Here is an 18,376-nt window from a genome sequence, read left to right on the forward strand (position 1 = left end):
AACTAATTAATCAAAATCATTTTTCAATTTTAAATCAATGCAAAAGTCATAAAAAGAATAAATTAAATTTACCAGAATGACGAAAATCGCCTCCTCCATTGTCCCAATGTTGGGTTTAGCTCATCATGGTGAAATACCTCTCAAAATATTTTATTAAGCTCAATTGGTGTTTACAATAAAGAGAAGAAGAGAAAATGGTGTGAAACTGTAATCTGCGACGCACAAAAGGCGTCCAGAATAAACGATAAAATCTAATTGTTGTTGTCGCTATGGTTCTAAGACCCACACCTACGACCCACGAGCCACTGTCGTTGTCACTGTTGAAGAACGACGGTTTCTGAGAGTCTCTTCTTCGTGTTCTTCATCTTCATCAGCAGCATAAAACAACAGCAGGAAGCTTGCTGTTCATGGTGATTTCTTGCTCCTCAGTTCTCCTCAAGCCCCCAAACTCTCGACAACCCTCTATGCTAACCCAAGAGTTATATTTATACACCTTTGGACCAAGAATAACTTCTCATTAATCCAAAAAATCTTCCCATTACTCGGCAGTGAATGAAAATATTCCTGATATTTTTTTCTTTAATTCTCTGATTTGTTACGGATTGTTCCATGTTTTATCTCTTCTCACGCGTCATCCTTGAGCTGTAGGGATTGTTTCCAGCCAATAAAATCAACTCATGAACGTCTCTTCCATCCAAGAATTCCAACAATAGAATATTTTTCTTATTTTAGAATATCTTCCCTGATTTGATTACCACCGGTTATCTAACCAATTTTGACCGAATCCAACACCCATACCAGCTCTATCTAGGCCCTAGGAACAAACCCATTTAATTTGAGCCATTGAATCTCACAGGAACACCTTTAAATCCTCAACCCTAGTCACGACAGTTCAAGAACAATTTTTCCCGCCAATTTTTGGTTTTTGAATTTGTGAAGAAGATGTCCTCCCCCTAACCAGAACTGGGGTGCGAATAGCAGATGTCTTGGGAGTGACCTGGGGGTTCCCCTTAGTAATTATTAGGTTACCCCTTATCCAAAAGCGAGAGTCCGAATAACACTTGTCCTCCGGGGGTGCCAAAATCAACTTTTCGAGCGAATTTTCCAAAAATGTTTATTTCCTAAAAATACATAAAAACACAATATTAGTACAAAAATAGAGTTCCAGCAATACGGACATTGAGGACAAATTAGACACAAAAATGTGTCTATCACACCTCAATTGTTAAGAAGCTTAAGGTTCATCAACAATAATGTTTGTCACCTCATAGTTTACAGAAAACATAAAAAAGCTAGAGAAGGAAAACACGTCTTTGAAGACTCAAGAGAAAAACCGAACTCCCCCATAAGCCTTTTCAACCATAACAATTCGCAGATGCCTTTCACCATTGCCCTATATTCTGCTTCAGCACTTGACAAGGAAACAACATGTTGTTTCTTAGACTTCCAAGTTACTAAGTTATATCCGACGAAGGTAACATACCCAGATGTAGATTTTCTCATATCTCCTTTGCCTCCCCAATCTGAGTCAGTGTAACCCGATACATCTAGATGTCCATGTTTTGAAAGCATCAACCCTCTGCCGGGTGCAGACTTCAAATATCTCAGTATTCTTATAACTGCATCCATGTGTTGTTGACCCGGATTATGCATAAATTTTCTTACAATATTTACAACATAGGAAATATCAGGTCTTGTATGAGAAAGATAAATCAAGTGGCCAACTAACCTTTGGTATCTCCCTTTGTCAGTTGGTACTTGATTAGAGCACTCTTGAAGACCATGATTTTGTTCCATAAAAGACCCTATCGGCTCACAACCAAGCATACCGGTTTTCTTCAACAAATCAATGACATATTTTCGCTGAGAAAAGAAAATTCCCTTTTCAGATCATGAAACTTCAATCCCCAAGAAGTATTTAAGACCTCCCAAATCCTTCATATCAAACGCAGAATACAAACAACTCTTCAGATTACTTATCTCTTCGGGGTCATTTCCTGTTACCACCATATCATCCATATAGATAATAAGCGCGGTTAATTTTCCACCTACTCTTTTTAGGAACAAAGTATGATCATCGTTACGCTGTGTATACCCAAATTTCTTCATTGCCAGACGAAGTCTTCCAAACCAATCTCTGGGAGACTGCTTCAAACCATATAAGGCCTTCTTCAGCTTAGATACCATATTAGGATCGTTATGAGCGTTATAACCCGGAGGTAGTGACATGTAGTCTTCTTCTTGCAAATCAGCATATAAAAATGCATTTTTTTACATCATATTATTGTAGAAGCCATCCTAAATTTGCTGCCAAAGATAACAATACTCGAATGGTATTGATTTTTGCAACATGAGCAAACGTTTCTTGATAATCAATACCATAAGTCTAGGTAAATCCTATATCCACAAGTGTTGATTTGTACCTATCAATGGAGCCATATGGATTGTGTTTGATAGTGTACACCCATCTACAACCGACTGGTTTCTTCCCCTTTGGTAAACAAAAAATATCCCATGTAGCATTTTCCTTATGTGCCAAAATCTCCTCCGTCATAGAGCCAGCCCATTTCGGGTTTGACAGTGCTTCCTGTACGCTTTTCTAAATAACAACATCCTCCATGTGACTAAAAATGCTTTACCGACTTTAGTAAATTTGTGGGCAGACACGTAGTTTGCAATGGGATATTCCACCTTTTTAATTGCTTCAGGTGAAAAACGATCTGGTGGTACACCACGATTACTCCTTTGTGGAAATTGGTACCTGTCAGCCGCAGTTGATTCACAAATATTGTTAGTATGAATCAAAGGATCTATGCTTACCTCAGTCTCATAAGCAGAAGGATAATTGGCTATAGGTATTGTTGGTGTAGAGATATAAGGTTCTTCAATAATAAGAGCGTCTACTTCTTCGGTAACAGGATTGTCGACCCCTCGAATCTGTTCCATGATTTGTATATTATCCACTCTTGTGCTACTGTCGACAGGAGATGTATTCAAACTTGTTTCATTTATATTCATATTTATTTCACTATTAGTTGAAATAAATCCATCCAATTCAATTCTTTAGCATTGACATTCTCTCCCTGAACTGGCGAATTGGATACATTTGTTGAGTAAAACATTTCATGCTCAGAAAAGGTGACATCCATAGTAACATAAAATTTATGGGTTTGAGGATGATAAAAACTGTAACTTTTCTGAAACGGGTGATACCCAACAAAGACACATTTGATAGCACATGGATCTAGTTTGGTGAGTACATGTTTATGCAAGTGTATAAGAGCCACACAACCAAATACCCCCAGAGAAAGTTTAAGATGGGAAGGTATTATCACGAACGAAGCTAATTTATCCAAGGCTATCTGAAATTTTAGAACACTAGTTGGAACCCGATTGAGAAGATATACCCAATCAGACATGCCCTCGTAATTTCAAGTAACTGGTGATTCTTCCTTTCTGCAACACTATTTTGTTGTGCTGTAAAAGGACAACTTGTTTCATGAATTATTCCATGTTCTTGAAAATAATTTTGTAACACTTAATTAACATACTCACCACCATTATCGGAACGAAGCACCTTTAATTTAGCCGAAAATTGTGTCTGGATCATTTTATGAAATGAACCAAAACGATCAGCCAAATCACTATTGTTCTTTATCAAATATATCCAAGTCATACAGGTACAATCATCAATGAAGATAACAAACCATCGAAATCCAGAAGTACTAGTAATACGACAAGGTCCCCAGATATCAGGATGAATCAAATCAAACGGGATATATCTTCTACTGAAACTATCTGGGTAAGTAGTACGATGACTCTTCGCAAAAATGCAAGTATCACACTTAAAGTCTTATATCTTGCAAGACTTAAACAAGTGCTCCAAATATCCAAAAGAAGCATGTCCTAACCTACGATGCCATAATAGGATTTGATTTTTAGATGCACAAAAAAACCTTTTAACTGATAGCGATCTCCCTTCACAAACGTCATCGATGTAATATAAGCCCTCTCTCTTAGCACCTCGCCCAATTAGCTTCCCGTTGTTGAGATCCTGAAGAAGACAGAAAGTAGGATATATTAATACCAAACAATTTAATTGTGCGGTTACTTGTATTGCTGACTAGACATTATTTGAAAGAGAAGGGACCAATAGTGTATTTTCTAAGGATAAGGAAGAGGTTAGATCAACTCTCCCACCTCCGGTAACCGGATATGGCACACCGTTGGCATTAGAAATAGTTGTATAAGCAGGTAGGCACGGATCCTTCAAAATAGAGGCGTCGAATGTCATATGACCAGTAGCACCGGAATCAAGTTTCCAACCATAAATCTTTTCCAAAATTAGTAGCAAGTAAAGCGACATCAACATTACTTGATTTCGGAGAAAGGGTCGAATTTATCACAGAATGAGAGTTGACAATTGCATAAGAAGTATGCGGTTTGGTCTTCATCATTCAAGTATTCATAGCCGCACCCTTTTGAAGTATATAGGTTTCCCACCAATCGGGTTACCCAATTTTCCTAAAACATTTTTCCACAAAATGTTTATTGCTTCCACAATAAACACAGTATCCATCGTCAGACATAGTAAAAAAAGACAGTCAGATCTGCTAGATACTATTAGTTAAAATCAAGTTGCGTAGAAATAAATTCTACAAGGGTAAAAAATAGTAACCGTTCAAATCAAGTTCTCTCTGTTACACAGATAAAGTAAGTTTGACAAATCCACCAAATATATAAACTTAACAGGGTGTTTTTCTTATGAACTCATTAACTAGGATCAGAAAACAAGGTAATAAGGCTTACGAATTTAATACTAGTTAAGATCAATTTTTTTTTTAGCTGGGATTAGTAAGCCCAAGGTAAAACAGCAAGGTGAAAAACACTTGAAAAGAGATAAAGTTGACGCCTGATAAGATGATCTTGATCAAAGATGACCACTGTTTGTGAGATACAAAAAAAAAAAAAAAACAGTACCAAAAGATCCAATAAAAACAAAAAACTAGCTAGCACCACATTAGCTAAGATGAATAGCAATCAGCCAGTGACCTCTTTAAAACTTGAACTTTTACGGTAATCAAAAGATTCAAATTTAAATCACAAGAACGGGTTAAAAAAAGAACCAGTCCAAGAATAAATGGAATAACAGATTAAATAGGATTCAAAATAGGATAACCTAAACTTAGAGTAAAAAAGTTACAATTAAAATCAGCACAAAATTAGTTAAAAAGACCAAAATCAACAATTCCTGGGTGAAATGGACAGTTAGATTTTGATAGTGTTTAAATGGACAAAAATGTAAAAATAGGCAGGATGTAACCAGTTTTTTCGTGCCCATTTTCAAATATTTTTTCTTATTTTTACTTTACATAGGATGTATCCAGTTTCATCCTTCCTCTTTTTTAAATTTAAGTTAGGATGAATCCAGTTTCATCCTTGCTATTTTTCTATTTGACCATTTCACTCAAACTATTTTTTACTCGTCCATTTGAACCGTGATTTAAAAATATTTGGACAAATGACCCATTTTCCGTAAAATCAGTAAGCAGAACTTGTTTTCAGAAAATGTATAAAGGGAACAAGAACCTTAAGCCAGCGGAAGAATGATCAATCGAAGACGAATCACTCACTATTACAAAGAAGCACTCAACTCACCATGGAGCTCTGATACAATGTTAAGAAGCTTAAGGTTCATCAACAATAATGTTGGATGGTTTATTCGTCTCCAAGAGGACGTATCTATCATAGTTTATAAAGAACATAAAAAAGCTAGAAAAGAAAAACACGTCTTTGAAGAAGCGTGTTGTCGGGGAGAAAAAAATAGAAAGTCATGTAAGAAATGAATATGTCTACACTACCTAAACAGCTAACCACTAGCAACTTTACTATACACTCAAAGACTTTTGAATAAGGCTATGTTACTAGGTGGTGTACGATTCAACATCAATATATTTAAATCCATTTGCAATGCAAATTACTATTAACTAGTTTTAACTTTTTAATATCAGTACCACCTACGAAATCAGGAATCAGTGCCTTGGATCAACCAAACCATTTTTCTTCTTGATTGTTATAATTGTTATCGATGCGCGTTCTCCATGAATTATCCCATCCTTTTCCTAACCTCCAAAGCGCATTAAGAATACATTTCCGAAAGAAGACTTCAATCTTCGTTGGAAGATTTCCGGGAGGGAATAGTGTTGGCTTCCAATAAACACCTGATCCTCGTACAAACACAAACTATTATAATTAGATTAAGATGTAAATAGTGATAAAACTCTTACAAATATACCAACAACATTTTGTTTGGAAAAACTCAAAACATCAATCCCAATCATGTCTGTTTGTTTTTAATTGATTATGTCCCAATAGTTATCCAGATTTTGTTACAAAAAAAAATCGAATTTACTTTTTTCACTAGTTTGGTTTATTTTTTGGTACATGCATCGATTGAACGCAAATCCATTATACACTGGAGGGAAGCAAAGGTTGTACCTAGAATCTGTAATATGTTAGATTGGATACGGATAATGGGAAACCGAACCAACCAAAACATGCTCACCCCGGGTGAGAGTCACCAAATTGGCAAGTCACCATTCTTATTTTTTGTTAGAAAAAAGAAAATATTTCCCCTGTATGCATGTGTCCAAATTTTATTTATTTGTGTAGGCCCACTATAAAATCTCTGGTTTACTAGATTCACAACCAACGGTTAAAAATTATGTAAGACATTCAACCAATTCAATTATTTTGGATAATTTTTTCTTTAACAAATGGTTTGCAGGTATCATCACAACCAATCATATACAAAATGATTGATTGCGACGTCATTGTAGTATTTTTTTTTTTGAAATCAGGTTGTGCGAGAATTTTTAATCTTTCACCCTACCGGATTCTTAAAATACGTTTTTGAGGTGAATTATGAGGAATATGTGAATGTCGATGGATCCACCCTGAATTAGAAAGACAAAAAAAGTGAAGTCGGTGGTTTAGGAATTTGTTATGTAATAAAATTGATCCATGTAAAAATGTAAAAGGTAAAAACTTTCTATAGCAAAATTGCAAATCCTATTCCGGTTCCAACTTCCGAAACCGGAAACCATTGCTCCGATTATAAATACCCACTTCCTTTAATAATGTTAGCTTAAGATTGGAGCAGCGACAAACCCTAAAAAAATGGAAACCATCAAAACCCCTTAAATTCCGTCCATCCCGTTCGTTTCTCTGGAACCACCCGTATCAAAATCACCCGCCATCCGATTTCAGAAGCCAAATAAAGATGTTCACATACGGGTTTCACTGATTTTAGTAATGGTAAGAGTCTTGAATCTCAAAATAATCCCCCATTGTTGAATCTTGAGTATGATCGTATTAATTCTTGTTAGAATTTTCATATTATGAATGATATGTACCATTAAATTGTTGAGTTGCGTTGATTGAGAATGTCTGATTCATGCTCTACTTTGAATTTTCATCATCTTTGTAATTTATATTGAAATTGGAAAGCTAGAAGAGTTTATAATTTTATATGTAGGAATTTTTAAAACTCAAATTGAGTCACCCCTTAACCAAAATATTTTTAAATGGCTAAACTGCCCCTGAATGATTAGTATTAAAATTTAATTAAGTTAAGTTAATTAGTGTGGTTAGATTATGTTAGGTTAAATTCAGATTTTAGAATCAATTTTTTTTTTGTTGTTGTTTGAGTTGTGAAGAAGAAGAGGAGGTTTTAGAGGAAAATTTAGGGTTTTTAGAAGTGAGTAATTCAAGTAGGGGAAATGATGTTCGGGAAGGTTCAATCAACAAAGATGATTGTGTTGATGGTAAGATTATCTTAAATTCTCCCATGGATTGGATGTATGTCACAACACAAAGAAAGAGTCGTCAATGTCGAGGGATGTATACACCAACGACTCTAGAAAGTCGTCAATGTATTGACACCAAAAATGATGACTCAAACCTGCAACTTTTCCAGGTTATGAAAAATCGTCAGGATATTAAAAAATTTCATTGACGACCCTCAACAGTCGTTAATGTTTAGACTATTTAAGTGACGACTCTAAACTGTCGAAGATTCATTAATTGCGGAAATGTACGACAGTTTTGGGTCGTCATAAAAATGATCAATTCCCTGACGACCCTTTGGAAGGGTCGTTACTGTTTTGGTTACGCATTTGACGACTTAAACAGTCGTTAATGTTATAAAAATGTCGTTATAGATTGTCGTTAATCTCTAAAAAGAGTCGTTAGTGTATGACAGTTTAGAGTCGTTATTGTTTTGATCATAATGTATATGACGACCCTAAACTGTCGTTAATGTCGGTGAAGGGTCGTTAATGAGGGTCGTTACTTGAAAAAAAAAAAGTTAATCAAGGGTAAAATAGTATATTCATCTTCCGATTTTTACACCCCTGAAAAATTTGTGGGGAAACAAAATTCCATGGCCCCCAATTAGAAGTTATGGCCCCCAATTAAACTAGGATATATAAGAGTAGTAGGCATGTTTTACTGGGTTTGGTTTAATAGATGTTGCTTAGAATTATGAACTTGTTGAGTATCATTGATTAAGAATGTCTACTTTGTGCTATCTACTTGAATTTTCATCTTTGTTGTGATCTATTGAAAACAGGAAGAGTTTGTAAGTAAGGATTTGATATATGAGAGTATTAGGCATGTTTTAGTGGGTTTGATTTAGTTTTGATGTTTTTTCTGATGATTGTTGTTTGTATTTGTCTATTTGTGAATCTATATATTTGTAGGATCTTCTGCATTTGGGTCTATTTCTAGTCAAGTGACTCCATTAGAAAGCAGCACATCTGGATTCCCCGACGATGGCAGTCCATCAATTTAACTTGCAGTGGATGATTCTCCTACTCTAGAAAGAAGCACATCTGAAGTCACTAACGACGCTGGTGCATTATCAATTCAACCTGAAGTGGGTACTATGGTTCCAGCTAGCAGCGCGTCTGATATTTCAAACAATGCTAGTCCATCAATTGAACCCGCAGTGGATTCTATTACTCCTGCAAGCAGTATATGTGACTTTTTTAACAATGTTGGCCCATCAATTCAACCTGAAGTGGGTACTATTGCTCGAGCTACCAGCATTTCTGATGTGTCAAACGATGCTGGTCCATCAATTCAGCTTGAAGTGGGTTCTATTACTCAAGTAAGCTCCTTAGCCGCTACCACTTCATTGGGCAGTGGTGGTACGGGAGTTGCATTTGGGAATGTTGGTGAGTTAGAACTTATAAACCAACTTGATTTTGGTAGTTACAGATTTGAATTGATTTAGTGTCTTGAAATTTGGAAACTGAAATACGTCCCATCTTTGTCTTCAAGTATTTTTTTTTATTGTACCATGTTGTTATTCTGGATAGGATCATCTACTATATATGTTTCTCTTTCTAGTCAACCTAGTCCATTTGTAAGCAGTTCATCGTTCATCACCACTGCTAGTCCATCAATTCAACACGCACGGAGTAAGGTAACGTAGCTCCCTGCCATTCGATTTCAGAAGCAAAAAAGATATGAGTTTAGCTGTATATGGTTCTGCTGATCTTAGTAATGGTAATATTGTTGAAATAACCCCCCATCAATGAGTCTTGATAATCAATTGTTGCAATTGTTGTTAGAATTTCCGTTTTATGAATTTGATTTAATAGATATTGCTTAGAATCATGAACTTGTTGAGTATCATTGATTAAGAGTGTCTGCTTTGTGCTCTCTACTTTGATTTTTCATCTTTGTTGTGATCTATGGAAAACAAGAAGAATTTATTTGCAAGGATTTGTTATATTAGAGTACCGCATGGGAATTGTTTTTGGTTTTTAATGTTTTTGTACGATTGATTGTGCTAAACTATTTTTCACTCTTCTTTTGTAGGATCTTCTGCATTTGGGTCTACTTCTAGTCAACCAACTCCATTAGAAAGCAGCGCATCTGATTTGCCAACCAATGGTAGTCCATCAATTCAACTAAAAGTGGTTTCTACTGCTCTAGCAAGCAGCATATCTGACTTGTCAATCAGTGGTGGTCTGGTCAATTCAACCTGAAGTGGGTACTGTTGCTTCAGCCAGCAGCACGTCTGACTTGTCGAACAATTGTAGTCCATCAATTGAGCCTGCAATGGATTTGACTACTCCAGCAAGAAGCACTTCTGACATGTCAAAGAATGGTGGTCTATCAATTCAGCCCGCAGTTGTGGATTCTCCTACTCCAGCTCCAGCTCCAGTAAGCCCCTTTGCCGCTACCACTTCATTGGGCATTGGTGGTACAAAAGTTGCTATCGGGCATGCTGCTTTAGGTAATGTTGGTAAGTTAGAAACCACCTTTTTTTTGGTAGTTACATTGTAAATTGATTTATATATTGAGATTTTGGAAATTGAAATACGTTTGATCTTTGTGTGCAAGTATTTTATTTAGTAGTACTAGTAGTAGTACCAAGTTGTTATGTTGGATTTGATTTCATCTTTAATATTGTTCTTGTGTAATTTTCTCTCTTCTTTGATAGGATCATCTACTGTTTTTGGGTATCCTCCTTGTCAACCTACTCCATCAGGAAGCAGCTCATCATTCTGCACCACTGCTAGTCCATCAATTCAACATGGTAACATAGCTCCCAATCCATTTGGTTACTTAAGACACCACTGTCACCACCTTAATTTTGGTAGTCTATAAGAAACTACCAATATAGTCTAGCATTGTAGATCATATTGTTATATTGGCTGAGCCTGCGTTCGACTCAAACGTTTTATCTTTTTTATGTTTTGAAGGATCTTCTCTATTTGGGCAGAAGCCTGCTTTAGGTGGGTTTTGGTCAACTACTCCTAGTCTGTCAAGTCCATTTGGCGGTAGCACTTTCCAACAAGCCCAGTCGGCATTTGGAAGCTTTCCATTTGGTTCATCTGCTCCTTTTGGTGCACCAAGTCAACATTCATTCGGTACCAGTGGCATCCTTGGTTTCAGAGTGACAAGCACTCCAGCTTTCAGTGCTCCTACTACTGCAGCATTCGGTGGTGGAACAACATCAGCCTTTGGGTCTCAACCAACTGCAGCCTTGGGTGCTGCAACTACATCATCCTTTGGGTCTCGACCAACTGCAACATTTGGGTCAGGAGGGGTATTTGGCACTCCAACATTTTCGTCCACAAGCAGCCCTGCTTTTGGTGCTACGACTGCTGCTTCCACATTTGGAACGCCAACCACTCCTTTTGGTGCCCAACCTTTTAGTTTTGGAACGAGCCCTGCATTTGGCCAAACAAATTCTGGATTTGGTAGCAACGCTTTTGGTTCAACTCCGTCTGCCTTCGGAGCCCAAAGTTCTACCTTCGGTAAAATTATTTGCATCTTTCATGGTGATTCATTTCTTTTTATAGTTATAAAGACTAGCTGTTGATTCCTTATTCTAATCTTGTCTTTTTCTATCTTCCCTTCAGGTACCCAGACTACAACACCCTCTACATTTGGATCTCCAGGAGCCTTTGGACAGCCAGGTTTTAGTGTTGGTCAACAACAACGTGCTGGAAGCAAAATAGTGGCTTACGCTCCTACAGCTGAGACTGATGATACTGGTGCACAGAGTTCCGGAAAATTTGAATCCATATCAGCTATGCCTGTTTATAAAGAGAAAAGTCATGAAGAACTGAGGTGGGAAGATTGCCAGTTGAGTGATAAAGGTAAGTCCTATTTACTATTGACTAATTTCCTGATCACTTCTGCGAGAATGTCATTTATATATCTCTGTAAAGTTACACACATTGTAAATTGATTTTTGATATTGTACTAATTTAGAATGCAACCTTGATTTTGGTACCTACAGATTGTAAATTGATCTAGTATCATGAAGTTCAGGAAACTGTCAAGTTCAATCTTTGTGTGCAAGTATTTTGTTGATAGTACCATGGTATTATTCTGAATTTGTTCTGAACTTTAATTTGTACTTGTGTGATATTTGATAGGATCATCTTCTGTCTTTGGGTCGTGTCCTAGTCAAACTAGTCCATTTGGAAGCAGCTCATCATTCATCACCACTGCTGCTAATACAGCAACTCAACACGCAGGGGGTAATGTAGCTCCCGATCCAGTTGGTAAGTTAGAATATAGGAACCACCTTGATATTGGTAGTTTTATGTTATCCACATTGTAAATTGATTTAGTCTCTAACATTACACCAGTCTACATTATTTTGATGTTTCAATATTGATATATGTTTCATCTTTGTATGTAGCTTCGCATGGTAGTTGGATAATTCCTCCATACGCCTCTGCAGGTAAGTTATTTTCCTTTTTGAGATTTATAAATCTCACATCCTATATCAATCCGAATGTTAGCTAACGATTGAGGTCATTGAATTCCTAAAATTTATTTTATTTGTCTTGTAGGTGACCGTTCATGGACACCAAGTAGGCAGGCTGAACCTCATCCAATGCTTCTATCAATATCAGCCATGCCAGTCTATGTAGATAAAAGCCCCGAGGAGTTGAGATGGATCGATTATCAAGTTGGAGACAAGGGTAAGTGTTTCTGTTATCATATAGGGCAGAGGTCGAATCTTTTTAAGAATATGACAATGCATTAACTTAGGTGGCTGGGTTCAGAAACATGGCATTCAGCTTAAATGTGTCCCTCATACACCTTTTGGTAATATTTTTTCCTGCAAGTAAAACTGATTTGGAACTATTATGTGAAAGCTTATTAGCTTTAGTAACAAAAAAGACTAAAACCTAGGGGTATCAGATGGACAGGTAGTGTTTCATCTGTTTGTAAAGCTTCATGTTCTGAATGGTTCGATTGATATTCTAATGAGGGATCTTTTAGAAAATTTCGTTGAAGTTTTTATATGTTACCTCTAGCATGGGGTAATTAACCAAGTTCATTCTTTTAGAATATTTCATTCTTTTGATTCTTGTTAATAACCAAGTTCTTATGTTAATTCGTCTTATTTTGCTTTTTTTTAGGTAACTCTGCTCCTGCTTTTGGTTCTGCCTTCACAACATCAAATCAACCTCTAGCATGGGGTAATTTTCAAAGTTCGATTTTTCCTCCAAGGAGTGGTTTTCAAAGTCAAAGTTCGATATCTGGATCGCGTACTCCCGCATCCAGCTTCTTGCGTCCTAGATTTGGTGAGGTTCCTTACAAATAACTCCATCTCCCATCCCATTCGTTTCGGAATAATTTGTAGATGGAAATGATAAGTTTTACTCTATTCAATGTACCTGTTAGTGCAAAACAAATTGTTGATCTCATACCATATTGTTTGCTTCCCTTGCTCTCTTGCAGGTGTTCTTACAGTGTCGGTATTTGAAAGCTCAGGTTTTGAATCAGCAACCCCATATGTTAGACCACGCTGGGGCAGCAGAGTAGCGAATTACACCCCAACAGCAGAGGCTACAGGCTACCCACTCTCAGATGCATTCAAGCAGACAAATGCACCTGCAGTGGATAAAGTTAAGTGTGAAGGAAAGCAACTTGATGCTAGCAGCAGTACATACTTCCCAGTAACACAAGACAAGAAAGAAGGGAAGGCGCTTGATGCTAGTAGCAGTACTCACTGCCCAGAACCACAACATAAAAAACACGACAAACGAATGGACAAGAAGAAGAAGCAAGATGTACGAAAGGCAGTCGAAGTTGACTGTAGCAGTAGGCACTGCCCAGAGCCACAAGATAAAGAACACGGCAAACAAACGGACAAGAAGAAGATGCAAGATTTACGAAAGGCAATCGAAGTGGAGTGTGAAGTGGAACGCCGTGTGTCAGTGAAACATATAGCTTTCTTGACTTCCATGTTAGAGAAACTAGACAGTCTTAATATTTGAACAGTAGCTACTACTACTGTTGCCGTACAAATATTGTCTGAGATTTTATCAACTGATACGTAAATATTTTGAGGATTGGTTTACAGTTCCATGTCTCTTTGTTCAGAGTTTTTGGTCTTGACATGTCTAATCAAACAATATATGTAAGGGCTTAAAGGTTGATTATGTAGATTTACCAGATTAATATCGAGTTTATTAGGTGCATATTGCCATATGTCGACTGGTTTCTCAAGGCAATATAAGCGCCTGAGAACTTGTATATGCAGCATAGGCCCCAATTCTGCAGAAGAGTGGTGCCGTCTAACCGGTTCTGTAACCTACTGCTAAAGATCTAACCTATATAAGCTTTTATTTTTAGGGGGTTCTCTTGTATGGTTATTTTCGTTCTTAATCTTCTCGCATTCATTCTCTTAGAGCATCTCTGGGCGCTAAAAATCCTACGTGGAGTTTTTATTTAGATCCTTATTCATGGGGTCATGTGTATGTGGCAAGCAACGCTTTTCTCATGGACTATCTCCAACAATGGGGTCTTATTTCGAGGATTTGTTTTTCTGGATAATTAAAATTGATTCCCTCTTTCTTATTGGTTCATAAAAAATTATTTACAAGTAAAAATTTAAAATATGGTTAAAAAGATATGTGGAGGTCATTCTCAAGGTCTAAATAAGATTTTCTTCAAAACCTTCGTATTTATTTTGACATTCTTCCTACTTAATAGTACTCACTGTTGGAGATGAATTTAATATAAATGACGGTCTAAAATCCTACGTGTCATAAAAGAAACATAAAACCTTCACTTTCTATTGGAGATCCTCTTAGAGCTAGATTTTGAAAATCAGAAAATGTGTTTTTATTTTTTTTTACAAAAAAAGGAAATGTAGATTCAACTAAGTAAATAAGGCAAACCTACTTTAATAAATGAAGTAATAATTAAAGAGATTATTTATTAAATAGGCTATAAAATCTTGGGGAATTTTTGAAAGTGTAATGGCCAAGGAAAATATGAGAAAAAGAGATTTTATATGGAAGAAAATTAAATAAAACTTAGAAACAAATAATTTATCTTAAAAATTTCCGAAAATCTGAAAGATCATTATGAATTCCAAAATGTAGTATGAATATAATCAATTCCCACTATAAAAACAAGGTAAAAACTATAAAGTAATTAGATATAATTACTTGTTCTTAGTTACCAACCATGAAAAAAACTCTTTTTCACCATTTCATTAGATCCAAGGAACAACAAGTTAACAATGTACGCCTCCATCCAGAAATTATTGAGATAAGAGAAGATTGGCCGGTGCAGACAGTACTACCGCAAAACGACGTGGATGGTAGTAACGGTGATGCACTCCATTTGGACGGGCGATTAGTCAATAATCATATGTTGCCGTATATGAAAGGGAGTGACAGAATAGAATTAATGGATGATTCTAATGGATTGAGAGAAAATATGGTTTTGAAGTCTTTAAGTGGTTCAACGTATGCTTTAAAGAAAAACCGGATATCTGGCTTTGTTCGACGTCGTTCTTTAAAAGCCGGTGAGAAGATCGGTATCCGATGGGATAACAACTACGGCTGCTTCGTTCTCAATGTCTTAAGTCGATATTAATGTTTAATCTTACGCTACCAAAAGTTGATCATTTTTATTTTTTATTGAGTTAATTAGTATTTGGGTCGTAGATTTTGGTATCCTTTAGTATTTGGGTTCTAAGTTTGTTCGTTATAGTATTTGGGTCATTGACCCGTTAGTCAAATCGGTCAAATGGTTAGGACCTGATTATGACTCACGGTGGTAGAAAACTAAAGCAGGCTAGTTGAGAACTTTTGTCGAACATTTGAAATGCAGGACATGGTAATGGTGTTGTCCATCAACGAATGATCCTCTGCTGCTCTCGAATTCCCAGCAAACTCATATCCCAAACAATCCAGACATTTTATGATCATTCATAAGCCTCAAATAGATGAACCATCGATAACAAATCGAATTTAATGGCAGCAAAACCTCCACCCTTCTTTACTGATCTCTTGCTGTAACCCAATTCCTATCCAATCCAAACAAACTCATCCCCTATTTCTTATGGAACTCTGACTTAATGGCTGCAAACTTGTTTGATCTCTTCAGTTCATTTAAAGTTTCATGGAAGAAACCTGACTGTACATCAACAGAAACCAATTCGAAATTCGGAATTCCAATCTTAAATATGTAAGGGAGAAGAGCATACCCCATTAATCTAATTTTAAGTAATCTGTTATTCTATAAAATAGTTTAATTTCATTCTTAGCGATATACTTTCTCGCTTATCTTTTGAACAAGCGATGCGGTGCAAGGAAGTTTGCAAAACCTAGCGAAATCTCTTTTGATTGAATAGATAATCTTTTTTATTTTCTGAAGAATAACGATGGCGATAATGATGATCAAGGATTTTCGAGCTGGGTTATTTAGATTTGCTAAACTTCCAGATTAATAAAATTTAACGAAATAAAGTTAACCAGTTTGATCAAAAACAACATTAGTTTACTTTGTAAACTAACGGGGTCAACGACCCAAACACTATAATGGACAAACTTAGAACCCAAACACTAAAAGGTACCAAAGTCTACAACCCAAATACTAATTAACTCTTTTTTATTTGTTAGATATTTTTTTCCTTCGTCACTTGTGGAAAAAACTTTGAAGTTTCAATATTATGTTACTTATATTTTCCATTGGTCCCTCGTCATATGGATTTTCTGACCAAAAAATCTGTTAATCCTGAAGTCTTTTGGCGATTATGAGCTGATTATAATCATTGCTAATCGTTTTCAAAATTTATAAGAAAACCCACCATATGGTGTACAGACAAGGCATATTTTCTTTTGCCTGAGATTATTGGTTCCTTTCTGGCCTTATTGCTTGACATACTTGGGTACATTCAAACATGGAAATGTTTTATATATATGGAATTAGATTGGAAAACGGATTCTAGTAAAACGTATATATATGGACAGACCAAAGGAGAGAAATATAGAGGGAGCTTATAATAGTTGGTCGGAATTTTGCAAACTCATCCATATTCCATTACCAACATGAAAATCATCAGCTATAGAGAAATCGTCAACCCTAATTTGTTCGTACCAGAGAAAATGTTGCTAGAGATTTTCAAATATCTTCCATTAGAATCCGTATACAAGTTCATGTGCGTTTCTAAGGTATGGTTTTCTCTTCTAACTAAGATATCTAAAACTTTGTGGAACCCATTATACCTTTTATAAGAGCGTCCACAATGGTACGATCATAACCAAAGATCAAAGACCAAAACAGACGATCAAATTTGAGAGTAGTCTGGAGTGTGACGTTAAGGCAGTGGAGTATTTTTAGTCGAGCGGAAGTATAATGAAAGCTTGTACGTGGAGCGTTCATATAATCTTCGTCCCGAAGAGGCGTTGATATAGTTTACGCTCGTTGTGGGGCGTTGTTAAAGAATACGCTCGTTGTGGGGCGTTCATATAGTTAACGCTCGGAGAAGGGACGAACATATAATCTACGCTTGGTGTGGCGGACACGTGAATCAACGCCTCATTCAGGCGTTAAGAATATCAACGCCCCATTCAGGCGTTAAGTATATCAACGCCTCATTCAGGCGTTAAGAAATCAACGCCTCATTCAGGCGGGGTGGGAATTAAACGCTTCATACGGGCGAACTTATAATCAACGCCCGTTGAACGCCCGTCTGGCGAATGTATAATGAACGCCCCCTTGTCAGGCGTACGTATAGTGTTGTACCCAAATTAACACACGTATCGAGCACGTGTGGACAAAGAGAAACCACCACGTATATCACACGTGTTCACTTGGTGTTTACCCTAATCTTCTCCGTCTTCTTCTTTTTTTTTCTTCTTTCCTTTTCTTTTCTACCTCCTGTTTAGCTCCTGTTTGTTTCTACCGCCCACAAACACATCACAGTAACTAGCAGGAAAAGAGAATAGAAAAAAAAACCAGATACTTGATGAATCCCGGTTAGAAAAGAGGTATGTTTCTTTTTTCTTAATCACATTTTTTTTATCCGTATTGTTGTATAAATTATTTAGGGTTTTATTTGTTAAAATTAGTTTATATTAAGATGGGTTTTAAAGAACAAATATGAATATGAAATTGATTAAATATAATTGGGTATGTGTGTTTTATGATTTTAGAGAATAATATGTATGTGAAGAAAACCAGTTTTGAAGCTTATGTAAATTTGGTTAAAAGAAGTTTTAAAATAATTATAGAAAATGTAATTTGTGGGTGGAATAGATTTAAACAATTTGGCCACTGTAAAATTGGTAGTTATGTAGATTATGTGTGTTATATATGTAGAAGAGATGATTTGTACATGTGTGAATATGGTTAAAAATAATTGAATTTGTATTGTTTTTTATTGAATTTGGAGGTGATTAATTTTAATTGTTTTTATGAAATTTTATGAAATTTTGTCTACTGTAATTCACGTAAAATAATATGGAGGTGATAAAAATAATTTGGAGGTGATAAAAATAATTCACGTAAAAGATTTTGTCCACTGTGAATA

The 18,376-nt window shown here is 36.1% G+C and overlaps 1 protein-coding gene across 1 annotated transcript; it reads left to right on the top strand.

Annotated features, from left to right (window-relative positions):
- The first annotated feature begins 15,021 nt into the window (after positions 1 to 15,021).
- On the top strand, positions 15,022 to 15,435 carry LOC113352783 (B3 domain-containing protein At5g26805-like). The gene has a single exon (XM_026596559.1). The coding sequence runs from the start codon at positions 15,022 to 15,024 to the stop codon at positions 15,433 to 15,435; it is 414 nt and encodes a 137-aa protein (XP_026452344.1).
- The last annotated feature ends 2,941 nt before the right edge of the window (positions 15,436 to 18,376 follow it).

The sequence above is a fragment of the Papaver somniferum genome, chromosome 2, assembly GCF_003573695.1.
Source record: "Papaver somniferum cultivar HN1 chromosome 2, ASM357369v1, whole genome shotgun sequence".
NCBI lineage: Eukaryota > Viridiplantae > Streptophyta > Magnoliopsida > Ranunculales > Papaveraceae > Papaver > Papaver somniferum.